At 32.5% G+C, this 26,373-nt stretch overlaps 1 protein-coding gene across 1 annotated transcript; it reads left to right on the forward strand.

Annotated features, from left to right (window-relative positions):
* The first annotated feature begins 1,131 nt into the window (after positions 1 to 1,131).
* LOC133191485 (autophagy-related protein 16-1-like) lies at positions 1,132 to 26,373 on the forward strand. Its single transcript, XM_061327238.1, has 17 exons — positions 1,132 to 1,287; positions 1,639 to 1,753; positions 4,414 to 4,507; positions 4,703 to 4,776; positions 16,402 to 16,492; positions 18,904 to 19,064; positions 20,508 to 20,579; positions 20,750 to 20,828; positions 21,017 to 21,122; positions 21,209 to 21,279; positions 21,412 to 21,483; positions 21,623 to 21,743; positions 21,995 to 22,168; positions 22,333 to 22,417; positions 22,837 to 22,884; positions 23,338 to 23,436; positions 23,708 to 26,373. Exons 1-17 carry the CDS (start codon positions 1,188 to 1,190, stop codon positions 23,799 to 23,801), a joined length of 1,656 nt encoding a protein of 551 aa, XP_061183222.1. The 5' UTR covers positions 1,132 to 1,187; the 3' UTR covers positions 23,802 to 26,373.

Raw genomic sequence — 26,373 nt, forward strand, 5'->3', positions numbered from 1 at the left:
AGTGTGCTTGGATTTCTAAAAAATTCCTTTGATGATTTCACATTTCTACCTATAGCAGACATTAATTCATTTTAATTATCTAGAGACAATGTTTTTCTTTCTTGTGATCTACATGATTTACCCATTTACACAAGCATGTCAATATGTGATCAGAGAGAACAAAACACCCCCATTAATTTATTTCTTATTATAAAAACATGTAATGAAAAGTTGAAAACATATTAAATATATCAACTGATACCTTAGCATCTACCTGTATAACTACGATGTCACCATGCAACTGTTACGACAACTGGCCAGAGAACTTCAATATGATCATTTATATATAAAAACAATTAACCCATTATAAGCTCAGCGGGTCAATAATTTACTTCAAAATAAGTGACAACTCAATATAAGCAGATTCATGTATTTTATTGCAAAGATAAAGAGAAACAGAGACTTGGAATTTACTCTAGTTTTATTTTAAATAAGTGATTTCAATATAAGTGGAATAGGCTGAATAAAATTATGTCCGAAACTCTCAATGATGACAGCGATTAATTTCTAACATAAAAAGGGATATCTATGGAAATTTATCAGGAAACAATATCGTTACCAGGTTACAAATTACTTTATCAAGTTTATGTACCCATTCCTAGACACGCACTTCTGCATTATCTTTCGTTCAGTGTGTCATTGCACAACACATACCATTTGCTTTCAGGTCGTTACAATAGGAAACTCACTCAGTTGCTTCATAATCATGTGAATTTCTTAATCCGAATGTTTCGTGTGGTTTCGCAAGAAATTATACAGCTGCTTAAACAAGTAAGTTGAAGATACTTACCACTGCTTAACGGTGCTTTTCTTTGAGTGCTCCTACAACTGTATGTAACTGATGTTTAAAATTCATTAAAAGAAAACAAGTTACAAGGAAGTGAATTCGCCAAACGATTCCTATTGTTATTTTATTTATAAAACTTGCTTTTGTCTACTTTCACTTTCGATTCCGCAATAACTTAATGATAAAAACTTCTTTCATTGAAAACATTGGTTACACAGTCTCAAAAGATTTAGTAAATCAAAATCTGTATGAGTTGAACCCAATGAATTAATAGAAAACGAATCTTTTTTCCAGCTCATAAAAATTATCTGAATACGGACCTGCGGCTCGGGTTTTATTTTCCTTTGGATCCTGAAGCAGAATGGATCCAAGGGATCTTCATTGGAAACACTTGCTGTTAGAGCAACTCCGACAGCGGGACAAAAGGGAGAAAGCACCATTCGAGTCTTTGATTGCTTCACGTTAGTATTTACTACAGCTAGGCTGTTTCTTTCTTATCGGGAAAGTTGACACCACAATGCAATCGTGGTTTGTGTGGTGAAAATTTGAAAATTGCACTCCCCCAAAATTTCTTGTTTATAAATAATATATATAATATGTCACTTCACGCTAAACCTCGAATTAATGCTGAGAAGATTAGGCCATATAAAGAGAAGGGTTACAATTGCCGTATGCTAAGTATTTTAGTAAATAAAGGTTTATTCCGAATTTCCTCTAAATTAAGGAGTGTGCTGCTGTTGCTGTTTAAAATTTATTTTTCAGTGTTACTTGACTTTACCTAAATGAAATGTGAAAACGTTGTTAAATTACAGACTGGAAGCATTTTGAAAGTGCACAGACATTGAAGACAAAGAATGTCCAGCTAACAGTAGAGACAGAAAAACTTAAGGAAGAAAATCTTGGATTACAAATCAAAGCTGAACAAGGGCAAGTACCAAATCTAAAAATGAGGGAAAAGTAGTTGAATCAAATTTTCTTGATAGGGTGCTAATATTGTGACAGGAAGGGTAAAGATTCAGCAAGAGCTAAGAAAAGGACTGAAGCCTTGCACAAATCATTTGAGCCACAATCATCCCAATTTTAGCAGATGGTTGTGTTGTCAGTACTTGATTTAGCAATTACTTTGTGGAACTTTTCGGGGGTAGACTTTACTTTACTGGTCCCCAGATCCGCAAGATCCGCTCGCTCATTGCACTATGACGTAAGATTTACGTCACTCAATTGATCAGGGTTGGTTTTGCACATTTTTCGACTGGTTGGGGTTAGTCTTGCACCCACCTGAAAGATTAAAAGTTAGTCCTTGCATAAGTTTTCACCTGATTAGGGTTAGTCTCGCATCCATCTGAGAGATTAGGGTTAGTCCACCATGGTCTAGCAATGCTTGTAGCATCCGCCTGGGAGAATTGGGTTAGTCCTCCCAGGGATTTATCAGCCTATTTTGGGAAATGCCATTTTGGGGGAATTGGGAAAAAATTATCACTATTTAATGAAATTGGGAAAAATTGAAAATGTTGCTTAAATCATGTATTCAGGTGTAATTCATTTAATACTGCTTTGGGCAACCAAACAGACAATGAAATATGATCCAACTTCGTCATACAAGATCACTTATGAAAGACAGACTAATAAAAGTAAAATTGACTTTAATGAGTATAAAGTATTTATACAACTTAGGGTAGTACATGTGTGTATGAGATTCCAATTTAGGTCATTATAGAGTCTGTTTTTGGAGATTATAAACCTCCTGCAAAGAATTATACTAAGCTTAATTAGTACACATTTTCTCAAAGTCCTATTTTAATATGTATTAAAACATTGAAAATATATTTTTCTATCTTATATAATGCATACAGTCCTTACCATTCACTTGTAGATCAATTGAGTAGGTAGAAATAACTTAATAAATCTATACAATTACACAATATCACCATTTTCAGAAACAGAGGAAATTCGGATTAAAAGTTGGCGATGTTTTTACAGTGTTTATAAACATTTGTTATGACTGTAGCTTTGCTAAATGAATTAAATAGATGAAATTTACAGACAATTTTACTCAGTGTTTTTCAAAGATAATTAAATATAAAAACATTGTTCACCAATTGGGAAAAAATCCTGCCAAATTGGGAAAAACTGAATTGGGAATGGGGCCGAATTTCGGCCCCTGAGAAGGTACTGATAAATCCCTGCCTCCATACCATCCAAGAGATTATGGTTAGTGTCTTGTTCTTTTAGATTAATTAAGAAATTCAGTTGCATCTGTATTTTTTGCAAGATCTTGATTCAGCTTCAATGACATCTCGTTGGTTTGTTTACATGAAAAAATGGCTAAATACGAAAGAAACGGCACTAAGCGTGCGTCACAAGCGCTTCGTTCACAATTATTTTTTGTCCCCTTTTCACTGAATAAACAATATTTATTACTTTTTATTCAGAGAACAAGGTTAAAAACGAAGTTTTAAACTAAACTTAACCGTAGAATTCAATTTTGGGGGCAAAAAGGCTTAAAACCTCATATTTTTAATTTTTTTCGATTGCTCACGCGATCTCATATATATTGAAGTCACCTACGGCGACACTATAATTTAGCACATTTTTCTGGGGACCGGTAAAATAAAGTCGTTCCCTTTTCGGAACTCTTTTGCTGTGGAGGTAGGATACATAAGCTGGAGACAAAGTGCTGTTGAATTCAACACAAGATTGATCATTGTTGACTTTTAAGGACATATAAGAAAGAAGTCCTGTTGAAAAATCATGCTGAACATTCATTGAACCATGCTAAAAACCTATGGGTTACATTTTCATTGATACTTTTCACTCATCCAACTCTTCTAATTAAATTCAACCATTTCTATCTGCTGATAATTACTTTTGGAAGCAGATAAAATTCTCCAAACATTTTCAATAAAAATACTTATAAAGTATTAATTAATTTGTATTAAGATCAACTCAGATTGCTCTTGAAAATGTCAACTTGAACCCAAGATACAAAGTTATACCCAATAAACTGAAAAAAAAAGAATTGCAACTGAAGATGAGGGACATCTTGATCTTATAAAAGATAACCAAATGATATTTAAAAATTTGAGTAAAGTAAAGGCCCTTTGATCTGCTCGTTAGATAGCTATACATTAAGGATCTAAAGTATGCCAGTCAGAGCCAGATTTAAGGTAACAACTTAATTTTCCAAGGGGAACAACTTGAGTTCCCCAGTGTAAAAAGAACAGGAGCCAATTCATAACCAATCCAAATTCCAATTTACAATGACATTTGTATCTTATTGCAACTTGACTGTTTTTTGTTATAAGTTGACTTGGTTAGGAGTCAACCAGCTAGTTACAAATAGAATAGAAACTGATTCTGTGATTAGTATTTTAAAAGGGAATGGTAAAATCATGCATATACAATTTTCAGATCTTTTTTGACATACAGGCCTTATTGTTAAAATCTACTTCTTTCTCCAAATTTATTTTTATTTGCGACACAAGATGGATTGTCATATGCATATTCTTCAAGCAATCTCCTGATAAATAAAATATCGAAAAGTTAATTAAAACCCTTAGAAATTATTTAATTTATTTGCCTTTTAGTGGAGGGGGAGGGGGAGGAAATAGCCAGGCTCTGGAACAGAAACTCTTTAAGCTTCAAGAGGAACTCACAGAACTTCACAGGAGGAGAGGAGAGGTATTCAGCTTACATTTTCTGTAAAGAATCAAATTCCAGTAGATTTTCCTCATATAAGTACAACTAATTTTAAGTCTTCAAATTTAGCTCTGTCTATTGAGTTTTACTTCTCTCCTCAATTTTTATTACTAGTATATTAATTAGACATTTAAATTCTTATTTGGATTGTTTGTGACTAATTTTATTCCCTTGTAGAACACACAGCAGATAATTGACCTAAATAATGCCCTTCAAGATAAGGAAAAGGAACTACAAGGAAGGGATGCCAGGTAATTGATTTTAATTTTTTACCTCACCTGACTGAAAGCTCAAATGAGCTTTTCTGATCACCCACTGTCTGGCGCATGCGTGAGCTGAATGAGAGTCATGATTTTTTGAGCTCTGGATTTAAACTAATTTTTTTGTTATAAAACAAACTTTGGAACTTTGGAAAGATTTGGGAGATTAATCTAACGATATCAATTGTGTGTTATGGGGCCTAAAACACCTGAAAGTGGTTCCAGTGGAAATAAATCAAAGAAAGGCAAGAAAAGAAAAGAAGGCCCAGATGTGAGCAGTGAAGCGCAACAAAGAAAAGTAAGTGTTATGAGTACGTCTCAAGACAATGTAGACAATGTAGACACACAAAGAATCTCTCACCAGTTATTTTCAACCCCAGTGAACAGTCAGAGTATGCAAAGTAATCAAAATCATACATACCAAATTCCACAAATGTCGCAAATGCCCGTAATGAATTACAGCTTTTCACCCGTAGGACCTGTACCCCCTGTACATCAGGTACAGCAGTATCAGGGCGGAATGCAGCCAATTGATTACGGCAGTAAAATAGATAATCTAGCCAAAACACTTGACAAAGTTTTTCAGAAACTAGATAAACTTGACCAAATTGAATCACGAATCAGCAAATTTGAAATGACAATGAATACTGTCACAACAGATGTGTTCGAATTAAAAACAAAAATGTCAGAAATAGAAAAAAGCATTACATTCACTAGTGACAAATTAGATGAGAATGAAAAAGCATCTAAAGAGATAGTCGCAGAAATGAAGATTTCCAAAAAAATGCATGAAAATATAGAAAAAGAGAATGTGGAACTTAAAGAACAAATGGCAACTATTACAAACAAACTGACCAACCTTAAAGAACAGCAAAATGAATTACAAGCAAGGTCTATGAGGGACAACTTAATATTCCTTGGTATTAATGAACCAAAAGAAGAAAGTGCAGAACAATGTGAACAAGCGTTAAAAGCATTTATGACTGATAAACTTGGAATAACAGATGAAATTCCGTTTCATCGAGTTCACCGCATGGGCCGGAAACAAGAGACAAAATCTCGGGCAGTTGTGGCAAAATTTGTAAACTTTAAGGACCGTGAAAAAGTCCGAAAAACTGCAATTACGGTTATCACTGCCCTTCGGGATCAAGGAGGTCCGGGCGATCAAAACGACCCAGAATTCAGTGTATTCGAACAATTTCCCAAGGAGATAAACGAAAACCGTAAACTACTGTACCCGCACTACAAAGCAGCTAAACGACAGGGCAAGAGAGCGCAACTGATTATGGATAAACTTTATATTAACGGCTAACGATTTGTGCTGACAGATTACGAACAGGAAAACACCGCACCTCACAATCTAGATCCGCGCCTATCTCCAGCGGCCCGTGAATTCTGACCATTCCACAGACGCGGCTCAGTAAGTCAAAGGTAGGATAACCTAGGAGGAAATCTACCACGTGACAATTTAGTGGCTACTTATCCAACCAACTCTCTCGATTCATCCACTGAACATGCTCGCAGACTTAAAATCTTAGGATTAAATGTTTGTGGTCTAAGTAGACGTTTAAATTACCCAGAATTTTCTAAATTTATTTCTTCCTATGATATTCTGTGTTTTACTGAGACAAAAACGGATGATACTACACCCATTGATCATACTGATTTTTTCTTTGATGCTAAAAATAGACACGTATTTTCTAACAGACGTTCTGGTGGTATTGTAATTGGATACAAAAAATCTATTAAAGATTTTGTAACTATTATTCACACAAATTGTAAGTTTGTTCACTGGTTAAGGTTAAATTCTTTTTTAATTAATTCAGATGAAGATTTGATTTTAGGAATTGTTTACATACCCCCAGAAAGTTCTATATATAGTTCAAGGGAAGCTTTTGAAGAAATTGAACTTGAATTCTTGAATCTACAGAGTGAATTTAATCATATATGCCTAATTGGAGATTTTAATGCAAGAACGTCTGAAAAGGATGATTTTATTGAACCAAATGACATATCAAATCAAGAATATGAGTTAGATGATCCCAGTTTAGACTGTCTTTCAAATGTATTTGAATTACAAAAGATAAATATACCTAGGAAACGAAAATCATTAGATAAAACGAAGAATAATTTTGGAAATAATTTATTAAATTTCTGTAAAAATAACAATATGTATTTGCTGAATGGAAGACTTGAAGAGGGTAAATTTACTACAACAAAATCAAGTGTGGTTGACTACTGTATAAGTAGTGTTGAATTTTTGAAATATGTACTTAAATTTTCTATACTAGATTTTAGTAGGTTATACTCAGATATACATATGCCACTTCTTTGTGAAATAGGTATGAATTCATATACCTCAAATGACACTTATAACTTCCAAACCAGATGTGAAAAAATGAAAAATAAAAATAACTCTTCGCGTCAAAAGACAAAATCTTGGGATAATGATAAAACAGAAGAATTCTGTCAAAATATTAATTTGAATGATCTAGACAAAATAAAAAATATCTTAAGTAATATTGATATTCATAATCTGGATAAAAACCAGGTAAATGAAATATTTTCAAACACTGCAGATCTATTGCTTAACTCGGCGCGCAAAACTTTCGGAGTTTTCAATGCTCAACAAAATCACAGTAAACAACTACAGAAAAGAAAGGAGTGGTTTAACAAAGAATGTAAAATAGCACGGAAAAAATTTCGGAAATCAAAACGAATGTTTAGAAAATATGGTTTAAGTATCTTGAAAGAAGAAGTTCGTGTAAATGAACGAAAATATAAAAATACCATGGATAAAAGTATGAAAAAACATAGAAATTTAGTAATGAAAAAAATTAGAAAACTGAGAAGTAAAGATCCAAAAAGTTATTGGAAAATAATAAATAAAAGGCCGAACAACAAAAAATGTGATATTGATATAGATGAATTTTACGAATACTTTAAAAATATTAACGAGGGTGATGTAAACAGTGAAGAATTTGTATCAAATGAGTATATAGGTACGTGTATTAATGAAGAATTAGACTCTGTGATAACTGAAGATGAGATAAAACAAGCAATAGCAAGTATTAAAAATGACAAAAGTGCTGGTAGTGATGAAATTTTTAACGAATACATAAAATCTTCCGCTAGTCTTATGTTACCTATATATGTTATGTTATTTAATATTGTTTTTAACTCAGCAGTTTTACCTGAAGCTTGGATTGTTGATAATATTTTGCCTATTTATAAAAATAAGGGGGACGACAAAGCCCCTGAAAACTATAGACCTATTACTTTATTAAGCTGCATGGGTAAATTATTTACATCTATCTTAGCTAAGCGATTAAATAACTATGCTGAACAATATGAGATACTGAATGAAAATCAAGGGGGTTTCAGATCAAATTATTCTACAATAGATAATATCTTCACTTTACAATCGTTAATCGAATTATCCTTTTTACTGAAAAAGAAAATGTATTGTGCATTTATAGATTTTAAGGCTGCTTTTGACAATGTATGGAGAATAGGACTATGGCAAAAACTTATTCAAAATGATATTACTGGAAAATGTTTTAATGTGATAGTGAAAATGTACTCTGAAAGTAAATCGAGAATAGCTGTAAATGATATGGTTACTGAATACTTTCCATGCAAAATAGGGGTAAGACAAGGGGAAAACCTATCGCCATTTTTATTTGCTTTATTCCTAAATGATGTAGAATCTTTTTTAATTACACATAATAATATTGGAGTCTCAACAATATCATATGAGATTGAACAAGAACTTGGTATTTTGTTAAAGATGTTGGTTATTTTGTATGCAGACGATACAGTTTTACTCGCCGAATCACATGAAGATTTACAGAATCAATTGCACAGTTTTTCATTGTATTGTGAAAAATGGAAACTTGAGGTTAATATTGAAAAAACAAAAATAATGATTTTTTCGAAGGGACGTACACCACAGAATGTTTTTTATTACAATAACAATGAAATTGAAATTGTCAAACATTTTAAATATCTTGGAGTTATATTCTCATCAACTGGTTCATTTATTAAGACAAAACAATATGCTACTGAAAGAGCGATTAAAGCTATGTATGGTGTTTTGAAAAAAGGTAATCAATTACACCTCTCTCTTGATGATCAATTGTATTTGTTTGATAAGATTGTTGTTCCAATTTTGTTATATGGCTGTGAAGTATGGGGTTATGGTAATGTTGAAATTATAGAAAGAGTACACCTAAAATTCTGTAAAATGCTTTTTCATTTAAAACCAAGTACTCCCAATTTTATGATATATGGTGAATTAGGGAGAGTACCTTTAACTGTACATATCAAAACAAGAATTATTGCATACTGGTCAAAAATTTTAAGTGGAAAACAATCAAAATATTGCAATTTAATGTACAAATTACTTCGTGCTAAATTTGACAATGGAAATGAATGTAAATGGTTAAAGAATTTGAAATCAATTTTAGACGATTGTGGATACAGTAATATATGGAATCAGAACCAATTATTCAATAGTACTTGGCTAATTAAAAGTTTGAAACAAAAATTATTAGATCAGTTTCAACAAAATTGGGAATCAAACTGCAATAATTCTTCAAAAGGTGTGATATATAATCTATTTACAAATTCAAAATTTGGATGCCAATTTTATGTAGATAGCGTCTTAAGTAATCATAAGAAACAAATTTTAGCCAGATTCAGAACATCAAATCATAAACTACCGATTGAAACGGGAAGATGGGAAGGTACTGAAAGAGATAATAGAATATGTCTTTTATGTGAAAATGATGTAGGTGACGAATTTCACTATATTTTATGCTGTAACAAGTTAAAAGATGAAAGAAAATTGTATATTCCCAAATATTATGTTACAAGACCAAATGTTATCAAGTTTAATGAATTGTTCTCTTCCAAAAATGTTAAGCTATTAAGTAAACTTTGTTCGTTTATAAAAATTGTAAACGAGAGAGTCAAACCTCCTGGTTACCCATATCGAAATAAATTATAACTTAGTTATAACTTTTGTAACTAAAAAAAGGTACAAAAAAGTTATAACTAAGTTATCGGAGTTTGGAACCGCCTGTTTTAAGTGAGGTATAATTTAGTTATAACTTAGTTACAAAAAAGTTATAACTTTTGTATAAGTTTTCATTTTTAATTCAACATAAATACAGCAAGTGCAAAAAGTTACAAAAAAGTTATAAGTACAAAAAGTTATACTTATTAAAAGTTACACAAAAAGTTATAAAAAAGTTACAAAGTTATACTTTAGTTATACCCAAATAAACGGTGGAAAAAGTTACAAAAAAGTTATACCTGGAAAAAGTTATTTAAAAAGTTATAAAAAAGTTATACTTAATAAAAAGTTATAACTAAAAAAAGTTATACCCATGAAAAGTTATAACTTTAAAGATTATGAAAAAGTTACAGAAAAGTTATAACTATGAAAAAGTTATGAAAAAGTTACAGAAAAGTTATACCTAAAAAAAAGTTATAACTACAAAAAGTTATACCTAATAAAAGTTATACCTAATAAAAGTTACAATAAAATTATACACTTCATGTTAACCTGTGGTGGAATTACTCAATTATAGGCTTTAAAAAAGCTACTCATTAAAATTTTTACAAAAAGATTATTAAAATTTTTACAAAAAAGATTATTTAAAAAAAATTAAAAGCACTTACAATTTTATTTTATAAACATGATTAAGAGAGCTTGGTTCATTGTCAAATACAATTGAATGAATGCACATTCATGTTTTCAAGTCTACCTTATTTTTCATCAAGCCATCATAACAGATTGAAATTTCTCAGAATGGTTGTTTTCTAAAAATACATTTTTTTTAGCATATAGTCATAAGAGTTTTTGTAAAATTACCTAGTAAACTGCATTCTACTCTTGTGAACTTTTATAAATAGGCATCACTGCCTAGATTTTAACTCTCTAGTTTTTCATGTTAGCGCCATGATCTAGCTGTACTTCAAAAAAAAAAGAAGGTTCTAAGCAGTGATTTCGGTCACAGTTCTTAGCTGCATACCACCCAAGTCCTTGCACAGGTATCCTTGTGGATGTACAGTTGTGATTTTTATCTGGATTATTTAAAGACGGGCTGCACCAGTAGTCGGCCGAGCTGGTCGAGGGACTTGGCCGTCCGGCCAGCGGTCTGCGCCCCTTGACAGGTTGTACTGGTAGTAGGCTGAAGTGGTAATGGGACTTGGCCGGCCAGCAGTATGTCCCCCTCGACAGGCTGCAATGGTATTTGGCCGAGCTGGTCAAGGGACTTGGCCGGCCGGCAGATGGTCTGCGCCCCTCAATGGCCTGCACTGGTAGTCGTCCGAGTCTTCATTTGAAATATGCTTGCAATTTCAACCTTCTCTTCATTTTTCTTCAATTCTGCAAAAATTAAAAAGGTTCAAACTTTAAATATTTTAATTTTTTCTTTTAAAAAAACGTTGAAGTGTTTCCTGCACTCAAAGCATATCAGATTGGAACCACTCTTTAATATCAATTCATTCAAATTCAAGGCATATGCATCTATAACTTGGAAAACAAGAATTAGAGTTCTGTTGTGTAATTGAGAAAATTCAACCTCAAGGCTCATCACATAAACATGCATTAAAAAAAATTTTAAACATAAAGAACAATATAGAACCTGACAGTTTTATAGGAATTAGCTTTAGATTTATCGAATTTGAAATAAAAATAAGATTTGATTATTTACTTACCTAAAACAGGTGATATTTTTGAAGGATTTCACTCCAGCTTGGCACATACATAAGATGCTCATGGAAAGAAATAATGTACCAGTATACTGCTGAAATGAAATAAAAATTAGAAATTTTATTTTACTCATTTCAGTACACTATATCATGTTATGATCATGTGGTGTTTAAAGGCTACAATATGTACAATATTAAAACAGTTCAGAGAATCTGTTAAACAATTACACAATATAGGTCATTTAATAATTAAACTGATCTATAGGAATATTTAAAGAATTAAATATGACAAAGAATAACATTTTTTGTTCCTATACTAAATGCTGAAAAAATATTATGTTTCAATTTCTTCACTTCAGTCTTTGTCATTGACATACCAATCAAAACAAACAAGAAATCTGAGATTCACATGCCTAGAATTTTGTTCATTCTATATATTTCTTCTTTTTTGAATGCCCATCTAGAGGTAATAAACATTTCCTACCAAAAACATCAAAATATTAACATAAATATTGCCTTACCGAATGATTTTGTCATCGTTTTTCTATCAACACTTTCAACACACCAACATTCAAATCGTCCATGAAAAAATCCGCGCTCTGTTATTGACCAATCAGAGACTTAGAATAAGTCACGTGATTGAAAATAAATAATTCATAATTAATTTATTTTAAATCCAAATAAACATAATTGTGTATTTTGAAACTTATCTTAAATATTAAAAAGCCAGTTGGTGTTAAATTTTGAAACAGAGTTCCAAAACGGTAGATATGGCAAGAAATTAGTGCTGACTTTCACCTATGTTCAATTGTAACCCTGTTACAAGACTATTTAATCCAGTAACATAGGTTACATATATCTCTCAATTAAAGATGGTGGTCATTTAAATCCAAAAGGGGTCTTAAAGTTTTTAGGTTACACTGGTTACAACTATATTCCATTGGTGACAATCGGTTACAATGGTTACAGATCATCTGAAACTGAAAGGGGTCTTTATTTTTAGGTTACACTGGTTACAACTATATTCCTTTGGTGAAAATCGGTTAAAATGGTTACAGATCATCTAAAACCTAAAGGGATCTTTATTTTTAGGTTACACTGGTTACAACTATATTCCATTGGTGACAATCGGTTACAATGGTTACAGATCATCTGAAACTGAAAGGGGTCTTTATTTTTAGGTTACACTGGTTACAACTATATTCCTTTGGTGACAATCAGTTACAATGGTTACAGATCGTCTGAAACTGAAAGGGGTCTTTATTTTTAGGTTACACTGGTTACAACTATATTCTTTTGGTGACAAATCATATAAAATCCAAGTGGGAACTTGTAGATACAGATGTAACCACTGTAACCATTGTAACCAGTGTAACCAATTAATAACTGAATAAATGAAAAATGCTGACCTGTTCAGCAGAAGCTGTGTTACTGGTTACAAATGAAGATATTAAGAACTAATCACTTTGTACATGTAAATGTAACCACTGTAACCAGTGTAACCCTGTAACCTTTGTAACCAGTGTAACCAATGAAAAACTGAATAAATGCTCCTTCAGTGAAAAGGCTATGTAACCTGTGTTACTGGTTACAATTGAACATAGGTGAAAGTCAGCACTAAATTCTTGCCATATATGCAAAACGGACGTCGGGGCCGCCATATTTGTGTCGTTGCCGCCATTTTGAATTTAATATTTTATTTATTTATGAAAATAACTAGTAAAACTGGGTTATTTAATCAGGCAAATAATAAAATCCACATGTCCTAGTCTTCTGCTAAAATCTTAATATAACTGGCAGTCTTTATTCCCAACATCGTAATATCTGTTAATAAATGAACATACACACACTGTATGTTGTTGTTTATCTTTCTAGCCACCCTTATTATGATTGATTTACTTTAGATTTCAACCAACCCTTGTAAAATTGTACCATTGCGTAATACACAAGCTGAAATTTACGAAGTGTAGGCCAAAAAGGTCATCTAGTACAAACACCTGTGTCACGAGAAAACAATGGGGAAATTAACACTGTTTCGCACACGAAGAAAAATCTGTGCAAAATATTAAATGACTTCATGAGATTATAACATTTGACCACTGTTTATATCTCTTGAACATTTATATTTCTCCAGAATTAGGGAAATTATTCCACCTTAAGATGTACATGCATATAATTTACAAAACATGAAATCTGTATAATACGTATTTTCTGAGAGAGAGAAAGAGAGAGAGAGAGATTATTCCCAACTTTAGATGAAACTAGTACTTACAAGACAAATATTAATTAAACAACAATATTTATTAATGAGAGAGAGAGACTCAGATTTAGAGAGAGATTTATTCCCAACTTCAGATGTAATTTACTACAAGTCTCAACTTCACATCTCTTCTGTTGAACTTAACAGTGGATGTGGCTGTGGACTGCAATGGATGAGTAAAACATTGGTAGTAAAGATGTCTAAGAAGCCCCCCTTTTTCTTTTAAAAAAAAAATCTCAACTCACAACAAAACAGAAAAATAAATGTCTGCGTAAGTAATAGCAGTATATAATGCAATTCATTATATGAATAATTTTTAGATAAAGAAAATTCTGCATATAAACAGTGGTACCTTTATGTAGCCCTTAATCATCCCCACCTTTTTATTCATATAATCCTCTGTAGATATTACAGGTATTTAAAACTGTATTACTATACTAATATAATTATGCTTATTTAATATTTTATATGATTAAATTTCAACAGTTATATAAAAAAAATTTAATTTAGGTGTATTGTAAAAAAAAAAAAAAAAAAAAAATATTCAGTTTAACTAAGTAGCCATTCTGCAAAATGACTAAGTCCAAATTAGGTACAAAAAAGTTACACAGAAAAATGACAAAGTCCTGAAAAGTTATGTTTTAGTTACATCTGAAAATGGCTAAGTCCAAAAAGTTACAAAAAAGTTATACAGTAAAATGACAAAGTCCAGAAAAGTTATCTTTTAGTTACACCAGAAAATGGCTAAGTTCAAAAAGGTACAAAAAAGTTATACAGTAAAATGACAAAGTCCAGAAAAGTTATATTTTAGTTACATCTAAAAATGGCTAAGTCCATTTTAGGTACAGAAAAGTTATAACTAAAATGTAACTTTTTCTTGAGGTACAAAAAAGTTACAGAAAAGTTATAACTTAGTTATAACTTATTTCGGTATGGGTAATAACATCTATATATATATATATATATATATATATATAGAAATATGATGCAATTGTAAACACATTTTGTATATATGTTACATGTTTTGCTCACGCATGTATGTTGTTATAATTGTAATATGTTGCTTTGATCTCTATGTTGTTAAATAACAACCAAAGAGATACTAATAAACTGGTAAACTGGTCCAGCTGTCTCTAAATTTTTCTTCACACTTTCAACTGGGCCAATTTTAACCAAAGCTGGCACAAAGCCATTGGATAATTATTCAAATGAAGGACCAAGCCCCCTTCCTAGGGGAGATAATCAAGAAAAGCACAAATAGGGTCAGGTCATTAAAAAATCTTCTCAATGACCACTAGGCCAGAAAAGGTGAAACTTATAGGAAAGCGTCCTGGGGTAGTATAGATTCTAAATTATTCAAATCATGCCCCCTTCTTTTAGGGTCATGGTTGGGCCACAACAGGGTATCAAAGTTGTATATTGGAATACATGTATAAAGAAATTTTTTTTGGAAAATCTTATTCTCAAGAACTATTGGGCCAGATAAGGTATATCTATGAAAGCTTCCTAAGGTAGTGTAGATTCTGCATTGTTCAAATCGTGGCCCCCAGGGCTAGGATGAGGCCACAATAGAAAATCAAATTTTTACATTGGCATAAGCAGGAATTTTTTTTTTTTAAATTATAATTCTTCTCAATAATCATTGGGCCTGAAAAGTTGAAACTTAAGCTTCCTGATATTATTTAGATTTTAATTGTTCAAATCTTGAGCTCTGGGGTTAGGAATAGGTAGTAGTGTAATAGGAGAACAAACTTTCACATTGGAATGTACTGTAACAAATCTTTAAAAATCTTCTTCTCAAGACCAAGAACCAATGGACCTGAAAAGATGAAACTTACTGTCAAGCTTCCTGACATAATGTATTATCTAAATTCTTTAAATCATGGGTTTTGGGAGTAGGGTGGGACCACAATAGGGGATCAAAGTTTTACATTGGACTACATAAGAAAATTTTTCCAAAAATTCTCTCAAAAATCACAGTAGAACCATTAAGTTGCAAATATTTACGAGTTGTGTGGATTCAAATTTTTTTTCTTCCCAATTATAGACCCTGGGTTAGAGTTGGCTTAATTGGGATCTAATTTCACAAAATGCTTGTGTGCAGGAAAAGAATTCTCTTATCCATGACTACAAGACCATTTAGTCATATAGATATTGACTCATCTACATATTGTGTGCATTCAGAGACGTGGGTGGGGCTATAATATTATGGTGTCACAATTTTTCATGGGAATGTAAAGGAGAAAAAAATCTTTTTTTCAATCTTATAAACAACATGGCTGAAGTGACTCTGGTGAGTGTTGTGTCCCTTGGCCTTTCATTTAACCCAAGTACATGTACTACATGTACTAGTACATGTACTTGTTTATAATGTCAGGCTTCCTGATTTTGTGACATTTTTCCATGCATTTTTTAAAAGGAATTGTATTAAAGGAACATTTTTCAAATGCAAATCATTTATAAATTTCTATTTTGCATTTTTATTTTAAATTCTTAAATGTAGAATTATAAACTTTTGTTTATATGTTTAAGCAAAATTTCTAATTAGGCTTAAGGAAAGTTGTAACACTAATAAAAGTAAAAGGCTATAAAATTAAGTGATCTTGCAATGTAATATCACATCTTTCTTTCAGACTGAATGATCTACTTGCTAATGAATTGGCATTGAAAATGGAAATAAAGAATTTAGAAAGTACCATAATGGAATTAGAGGCCACAAATCAGGTACTGAGTTAACACAGTCTCAAAATTAATGGAGTTCATGATTTCATATTACTGTGTGTAGTAATTGCTTGTACACTTGATAAATCAAGTTTCTATTGTCATTCTATTTCACAAATCATAAAGAAGCATTATTTGGGTCACTCAGGTGATTCATTGCTTTCTGTTGTTAAACAATTGCAGCTTTTTCTCTGGAACAGCTGAACCAATTTCACCATTTTGGGTGTATAGCATTTAGGGGAAAAAATGTTAATTGCATGGTCTTGGCCTCCCTGGGCCCTGAAAGGTGTGGCCAAAACCATCAATGCATTTACTCTAGGATATTAAGCATTCACATTGTTGACTTGAATAGCCTTAACTATGATTTATGAAAGAGCTTTTACCAAAATTGTAAAATTTGTTACCCCTGGGTTCAGGGTTCTAGCTCCAGGAAGGTGCTTAGTTGGTCACATATTGAAAATGCATCATATTTTTGAAAATCTTCTTTACTTCTGGTCATCAAGCAGTCAAACTGTTGGCATGATTATTACAATAGTACTTACAGCCTTTAACCAAAATTGTGAAATTCATAGCTCCTCGAGTGGGGCTAAGTTGGTCATTTATTAAAAATACCTTATAAGTTTGAAAATCTTATTTACTCATGGACATCTAGCTGGCATGATTACAATAAGTACTTAATGCTTTATCAGTGTTTAAAATTCATAGCTCCCAAGTTCAGGGTTCAAGTCCCAAAGTGAAGCAAAATTATTCTTATTAAGAAACAACATTACACATTTGATAATCCTCTTTATTATGGACATTTAGCACTTTAATAGAAAGCAAACAGAGTGCATAATTATAATAAGCAGCTAGCCCTCTACCAAAATTGAAAATAATTATGGCCCCTGGATTCAGGGTTTAGACTATCAGGGAGAGGTTAAGTTAGTCATATTTTGAAACTACCTGAAATTCAAAATCAACTTAAAAATGCTGTATGGTTATGTTTGTATTTCTCGTTTTTAGCTCACCTCAACGAAGTTGGGGGAGCTTATGTAATACCCTTGGCGTCGGCGTCGGTATCCCAGGTTAAAGTTTTTGGAGCAGTTTTCTTTTCAAGTACTTGTATGGCCTATATTAATCAGAGGTGCATGGAGGATGCTTCTAGTGTGTTTCACTGTACTAGTCAAGGTTTCAGATGCTGCATTTTCAGCTAAAGAATGATCAAGTTAATGTTTTTGGAGCAGGTTGAAGATTTTGGAGCAGGTTAAAGTTTTTGGAGCAGGTCTCATTTTCAAGTAACTATAAGCCCTATACTGAACTTGCTTCGGATGCTGGATCTGACCTACATTTTCCAGATGAGTGACAAGGTTAAAGTTTTTAAAGTGGATCTCATTTCCAAGTAACTATAGGCCCTATGTTGACCAAACTTGCATGGATGATACATCTAAGAATGCACACTACTGGACTTGCTTTGGATGCTGGATTTGACCTATATTTTCTGGATGAGTGACCAGGTTAAAGTTTTTGGAGCAGATCTCATTTCCAAGTAACTATAAGCCCTATATTGACCAAACTTGCATGGATGATACATCTAAGGATGCACACTACTGGACTTGATTCGGATGCTGGATTTGACCTATATTTTCTGGATGAGTGACCAGGTTAAATTTTTTGGAGCAGATCTCATTTCCAAGTAACTATAAGCCCTATATTGACCAAACTTGCATGGATGATACATCTAAGGATGCACACTACTGGACTTGCTTCGGATGCTGAATCTGACCTACATTTTCCAGATGAGTGACAAGGTTAAAGTTTTTGGAGCATATGTCATTTCCAAGTATCTATAAACCCTATATTGACCATACTTGCATGGATGATACATCTAATGATGCACACTCCTGGACTTGCTTTGGATGCTGGATTTGACCTACATTTTCTGGATGAGTAACCAGGTTAAAGTTTTTGGAGCAGATCTTATTTCCAAGTAACTATAAGCCCTATATTGACTAAACTTGCATGGATGATACATCTAAGGATGCACACTACTGGACTTGCTTCGGATGCTGGATCTGTCCTACATTTTCCAGATGAGTAACCAAGTTAAATTTTTTGGAGCAGATCTCATTTCCAAGTAACTGTAAGGCCTATCTGAACCAAACTTGCATGGATGATGCATCAAGGGACAAACAATCTCAAACTTTCTTCGGATGCTGGATTTGACTTACATTTTCTGGATGAGTGACTAGTTTTAAGTTTTCAGATAAGTTTATTCCCAAGTAACTGCAAGCCCTATCAGACCACAATTGCATAAATGTTGCATCTAGTGATGCACACTCCTAGATTATTAGTTTAGTGTGGGACTTTGCCTTACTTAAAGACAACATTCGTTGATGTGACCTCTGTAATCTCTGATTACCTTGTTCTTTTGATAGATGCTTAAGGATGAGCATCAGGCCTTACAGCTGACATACACAGGTCTAGAGGAGAAATTCCGTAAACTAGAGCTGGACAACCAACAACTGCTGGAGAGGTGGATCAGACAACAGGCCAAAATGGCTGACCAGCTCAATGCTGAGAATGACCAGTTCATGTTGTAAGTTACACATACATACATTAAAAATTAGCTTAACAGCACAGTGCTGTGAATGTTCAGATCATGTTGTAAGTTAGCCCGAGTGTTTATACACATAATTAAAAGTAAGCTTAACAGCACAATGCTGAGAATGATCAGATCATGTTGTAAGTTAGCCGGAGTGTTTATACACATATATACATTACGGGCTGACCAGCTCAATGCCGAGAATGGTCAGATCATGTAAGTTAACCAAGAATGTTTATACATGTACACATAGAGAGTGATCCAAAACATCTGATACCATTTTGAAGAGAAAAAATATAATGAAATTTAATGAAACATGTATCAAATTTTTAATACATCCTTTGACATTTTATACAGAATATGTCACATATAGTTTACATATTTTTTCAAACTACAATCCTGCCTAACAAAATAGTGCAGTTATTAACAGCACATACTCTATATGATGTTCGTTTTGATTAAGCATGAGATGCTCTATATGACGTCTCTTTTTATTAAGCATGAGATCAAGACTTAAAATTAGTGATCACATTTCTGCACATGTCTGGAGTAACTTTCTGAATTTTCCTGGGTATTACGAACTTCAGGTTCTCAATGGTAGACGGCAGTGGTGTATATACTTTGTTGTCATAAAAGACGGAAAAAGTCCAAGTGGCTTAAATCAGAGGAGTATTGGGAAACTTCTTGAAGTCTTCTCCATCTCTCTTGGTGTAGCCATCTTCATTAATCAATAACAATTTTATAATGTCATTATGTCATCACAACATCAACATTTTCCAGATATTACTTATAAATTAAAATGATAGGTATAGCAGTTTAAAATGATATATAAATGAAATACCTTGTAATTAAGGTTGAGTGTTTATTTACATGTACAAACATTAATAGTGAGCTGACCAACTCAATGCTGAGAATGACCAGTTCATGTCTTAGGTACTGGGTAAGGCTGGATGTTTTTTTTTGTTTTATAACATATGACACAGGGTGAAAATAAAGAGTATCTAGTTCTAGTCGACCCTCGTTAATCAAGCAGGTTGTGTTCCCAATAAGATGAGGGATCCTGGTTACTGAAACATACCTTTTATAATTGTATATATACTGTATACAGGGTTATTTTCACCCTGTATTATTTTCGCCCTTTCACACTTGCAAACAATTTTGCCACGTTTTAATTTCGCCCAGTCACTGTTTTGTTTAAGAAATTATACTGTTTTCTTTGAATTCGTCCAGTCTTATATTCGCCCACTTGCGTCTAGGGCGAAAGGGGCGAAAATAAAACAGGGGCGAAAATTTCCCTGTATACAGTAAATGTAAATTCTGTTACCCAAAAATTTTGTTTGGAAGGTAAAGTGTCTAAATTACCGAGGGTAAACTGTATGTGGTCTAAATTAAAATTGAAATTAAGTGTAAAAATGTTTTTCTTTGTTCTTTTTTAAGAGTACGACAACAGAAGTTAAGGAAAGACTTGGAAGAAGCAGCAAGGGAAAATATTCCAATTTTACCCGGAAAGTATGTGTGAAATAATATTTATACAAATAGTTTGATATGGTTATGCATTCTTATAGCAGTGACAGTTTTTGTATTAAGCTTATTCAATAATAATAACAGCTTGTGAGTATTTATTGTGCTGATCTGTAGCGAAATAAAATTTTAATGAAAATATTTTTTTTATATTACAGAGATGCGGGTGTTTTTGTTCCCACGGCAATTCCTATATGTCTGAGTGCCTCATTACCCACAAAAGCTCAACACAAATTTGTAAGTTTATTTTGATTTTTATCCCTGTATCCAAATTCATGATAAAAACAATTTGTAAAGATAATTTTTTTAATGAAGAAATGATAATTGGAAAAATATGTATCTTAGATAGGCTTAGTGTTCTCTCTGCTTTAATCCCTGAGGATGTGCTCAAAGATGAAAATGGTCATTGTGTATTTGTATTTTAGGATGCCCATGAAAGTGATGTTAATGCTGTCCGATGGAGCCCCTCCGGAGCAATGTTTGCCACAGCAGGGTCAGACAGAAAGATTAAACTGTGGGAGGTCATTAATGGTAAGAAAATTAAAAAGTCAGAATGTTCCATGCTTTTCGGGTTTTAGAGTTATACATGGTTTGACAGGAGATTTGATTAATTGCAGGTAAATGTGAATCTAAAGGTGTCTTGACAGGAAGCAATGCTGGCATCATGGCCCTGGATTTTGATCCAGAGGTAGGATATAGAAGCAGCTGTTTATATCTTATGACAAGAAGCTACTGTAAAACTAAGTGACAGATGTCTCTGCTATAACAATTGTACATAATGAATAAATTTCAAAAAAATATTATGTAATATGAATTTTAGGAGAGCACCATTCTTGGAGCTTCCAATGATTTTGCCAGCAGGGTGTGGTCACTCACAGATCACAGAGTTAGGGTGAGTTCTGAATTTGAAAAAAAAAAATAATCTGAACATCAAACACAACTGAGAGTGATTTAAGAAAAAAAAATAGAAGTACATGTATATACTTGAATCCTTTACACATTCAGTAAACTTTATGATCTTGTATCTACAGCACACTTTAACAGGCCACAGTGGAAAAGTCCTTGCAGCTAAATTTCTTGGTGACAGCAATAAAGTTGTCTCTGGGAGCCATGACAGGACTCTCAAAATATGGGATTTACACAGCAGGTCTTGTAAGTAGGGACATCTTGTTAGTTTTTTCAAGGGGACTCTACTGTAGAGCTTGATACAGTAGACATAATTCTGTCTTTACAAAAGAAAATGTTTCAAGTCCATTTAAAGCTATTTTCTATAAAGAGAACTCAGGATTAGTAGCAGAATGCTTGTTTTAAACATAACTTGTATGAAGGTATATAAAGACTTTCGGCATTATATTTTCAAATAGAGATAATTTTCTTGTATGCTTTTATTGTTTTTCATTTAGGTGTGAAAACAATATTTGCTGGTTCAAGTTGTAATGATTTAGTGACTATCCATGGAACAAACATTCTCAGTGGACATTTTGACAAGAGAGTGAGATTCTGGGATAGTCGTGCAGACAGCAGCACCAATGAAATCTTACTACAAGGCAGGCTGACCTCTCTAGATTTGTCTCCAGGTATGACTGGTTTTGTTTCCCACCCATCCATTTTTAAAAAAAAAATTATTTATTAAAAAAAATTTAATTACCTTAAATAATGCCATATTGAAACCTTTTGTATTGATTTTGGAATACTGTTATATTAAATAAAATGAGGAAATAGAAAATATGTTCATTTTCAGACAAACTGAGTCTGCTGTGCTGTACAAGAGATGACACTTTGAAGGTGTTAGACTTGAGAATGAACCAAATATCTACTACACTAGCGTAAGAGAATACTTCGCTTCAAGATACAGAAATAAATTGACTGAGAAAAGTGTCCTTTTTATTTCTCAAAGCACAAAAAAATGTCAAAATAAATGGCAAACATGAAAGTAACTTGGACGATAGCATTTGTAAATTTTCAGTGTAACACATAAGCGTACATGAATTTCAAAGTAATTGTGTATTAGATGGTGTAGAGTATACATTTCATTTTTCCTTTACTGTAATAAATCTTGTATTGAAAAAAGATCAGAAATATTTAACTTGCAAATTCCAAAGCACACATTTTAAAACACTATGAATTAATTTATTGCAAAGGACTGACATGCATCTGCTTGATGTCAAATAATTTTAACTTAGAACCCAGTCTATTTGATTTCCATTTAAACTGATCGATATAATATGCTTTTTTTCCTTTTCAGTCATGATGATTTCAAAGTTGGCTGTGATTGGTCAAGAGCTGTTTTCAGGTAAACAGTTAAAAGTCTATTCATACTGGACATGGAATACTGAATACTGGCTTTTTCTGAACAATTTGTATCTGGAATAAAAATTGATTTAGCTTTGTTTCCATTACTATGTCTGATTAGCTGTCACTCACTCTTGTTTTCCAGAAGTTCTCAGTGTTAGACTTTGAGATATTTGAAACGGTACACTGTTGTATAGAGAGCTGCATGTCAAAAGATGTGTTCTTATTGATATCCAAACTTTCTGTAACATTATGGCTCCTTAATGACCATAAAAGCTTATTTTTCGGAAGGTTTTTTTTTTAACTTTCAGTTACATGTGTTTGATAGAAATTTGATGCACTGCTGTGCATCATGACTTATAAAGGAATTTTTAAGTTGCTGTTTTAATCTTAACAATTAAGTGTACAGTGTATTTAATAGGTTTTCTTCTTTTCTTTTTAATTTGATTAACAGTCCAGACACTAGCTATGCGGTTGCAGGGTCCAGTGACGGTGCAATATTTATCTGGAATGTCAAAAGGGGAAAAGTAGAAAAGATCCTCAAAGAACACACGTAAGTCATTCTGATCAGTAACTGGATGTATGACAGACAGGTACATCGTAGGTCATTCTGATCAGTAACTGGATGTATGACAATCAGGTACACGTAAGTCATTCTGATCAGTAACTGGATGTACGACAAACAGGTACACTTATATAGGTGATTAATACATTACTTTATTAAATTGTCCCAGAGGAAAAAAAACAATTATATTTGTGGAAAGATCTAGCAGAAAAAAGGATATCTCCTTTGAATAATCAAACCCAACACTGTTCCTTTACAGGCATTCTGTGATAGCTTGCTCCTGGCATCCAGTGGGTTCATATGTTCTGAGCTGTGAAAAACAACGCAAAACCATTCTGTGGTCCGATATCTGAGTGACTCCTAAAACATCAAATGGAAGCTGAGTGTGTTGTTCACACAAAATAGTCTGATAAACAAATGTAATTAGTTTAGGAAGGAAGATGTATGAAACTACCAACTACTGAAAGAAAACTGATAGTTGTATCTCATTTGTGCATCACTGTTTGTTTTTGCAACAGAAAAAGAGTGGTTTGTTAAATTGATGCCTAATCAAATGTCCCAGTTTTCCTTGAAAGCACAAACAAAATGACACAAAAATTCAATACCAAATAGGCCCCACTTTTATCACCACTGTACAGAGTCCTGTAAATTGTGTATTTTGTTGACATTTTTAATTCACCATTGGAAAGGTTCAAATGAGTTGTGTGAACGAAGTTTATCTATTGCCTAATAGATGTTTGTTGATATAATATCAATTTTTTTTTCTTTTCTGCTGGAATGATAAGTCAAATTTTAATCAAAATTGACAACATCCATGCCTATATAGGTTTAATTATTTTATATTATTAAAAAAAAATGAAGGGCCGTGTGAGGCATAAAAAAGTAGTACATGCACAATATTACGTAGAGGACTTCCAAGCAAAAAAAACTTCATGTATGAAATGCAGCATTGATACAGATTATCAAATTGACGAAGAAGCATACATATTTATAGGTTCTCCTTAAGAATGAGAGACTGTAAGCTTCTTTTGTCATGGAGATTTTAAGTTTGTTCATATCATGGCCCCAGTGGAGAGATGGGGCCACATTTGGGGTCACAATATTCAAACAGGATATAGATTAGTTACAAGGCTACAATTTTATATATAGTGTAAATGCTGACTTGTTTATATTTCAGTAATAGCAATGTAACAAGAGTAAGCAGTGGGGCCCTTGGGCCTCTTATTCTGAAAAAAAGTTTGAATGTCAAAGAATAGAAGCATAGATTCACTGCTGAGTTGACAACCAGTATTTTATACCAATTTAGTTTTACAAAGTAAGCATGATTTGTGATTTTTTTCTCATTTATTGTCGATATTTTTTCTTTGTTTGTTTTTTTTTTCTTACCTAAGAATCGTAGGTTTTTGGATGTGGCTTATTAGGGGCATGTCCTAAAAGCTTTTATGTGAATATTTAATTTTTTTTTACAGTGGTGTATATTTTGGAATGAAGTCTTTAGAATATTTTGTTGTGGGTTTGGATTATATTATGAGAAATATAAATTTAATAAACTACGTTGAGTCTAATATGTTTAATATAATTTTTAAGCAATTTTTCTAGAAAACGGTGTTGTTTGTCTAAATATATTGCTCATTGTTTGCTAAGTGCACTACTGACATGCTATGTTAGATACACTGTGAAGTGGTTGCTTATTTAAAGAGACTGTATTTTGCTTAATTTTGATACAATGCACTCATGTTGATAATTAATATTAATTCATTGCAGACATTTTGTTGATATCAATGACTGGTCACTTGTCTATGATACATCTTTCAAACTGCTTTAGGGCAGTACACATGGTAAGGCTTGCCTAAGTTCTAGCTTTACCGATTGTACACCCATAAAACACATTTTTTCAATCAAGTCCAACTTACGAATATAACACTGATCTATTTCATATGTACAAGACTTAGCCTACCTTTTCTTCTTACCCAATGAAAACCATTCGTCCATGTGTCAATCTATTTTTATCAAACCATAAAGTAGAAAGATTTGAAAGTATTATCATATGAGATAATGAATGTATCTACAAATGCGTTGTGTGAATACAGTTGTCAGTAACTACATGTAGTAACATCATCTTGTACAGCATTTTAATGGCTGAATGCATTATTTAGGGCTGAAAAACGTGGAATATATGAAAATGTTGTTTTTAATCTTGTAAGTCATGCCTTAGCATGTGGACATGATAGCTTATGGCTTGCAAAAAACAGAAGGTTTTAGACATATAAAGCAAGTCTTACTGTATGTACAGATCCTTAAATCACAACTAGAAACCTAAAATAAATAGTTTTAAATATGGTGCGTACTAATGAATGAAAATATGGGTGCATATTGTATTGTAATACTTGACGTTATCTGTATGAAAACTTTTTACTGATTTGTATCTGCAAGAATTCCAGGTATGAGAGTATATGAGAGTTGTACACTGTCATAATGATAACTTCAGGGTATGTTTGTTAGTTTTTCTTTCTAATTATAAATCAAAACTCTATACTTCCATTAAAATGTTTGTAAATGCTCTAAGACAGGAAATGTGTTGGTTAAAGTCTATGGTAAACAAATAGTTAACTTAGAACTTTATAAAAGCTTGTGGCAAAGTATTTTTTATCAGTTTTCCTTTTGATTATGTTTATGATTTATATCAAATTGGATATAGATGTATATGTTTGTCTTGTATGTATGAGTGATGTAGTTAGTGAATGTAGTTAAACAATTAAGTGAACTGGTAAATGTTAAACAATTTGTTATTGGGTGTATTAGAACACTCGCGCTGAATCATGTACTAAATAAAGAAAGTGTGTGTATGTGAATTAAAATTTCTGAATGATTGCTAACTAAAAGTTTGTATGTTATGACATATGTTGTTGAATTAAATATTTATAA

This window comes from Saccostrea echinata, unplaced genomic scaffold (genome assembly GCF_033153115.1).
Source record: "Saccostrea echinata isolate AGI-Se365-2 ecotype Australia unplaced genomic scaffold, CSIRO_AGI_Sech_v1 ptg000001l, whole genome shotgun sequence".
NCBI classification, from domain to species: Eukaryota; Metazoa; Mollusca; class Bivalvia; order Ostreida; family Ostreidae; genus Saccostrea; species Saccostrea echinata.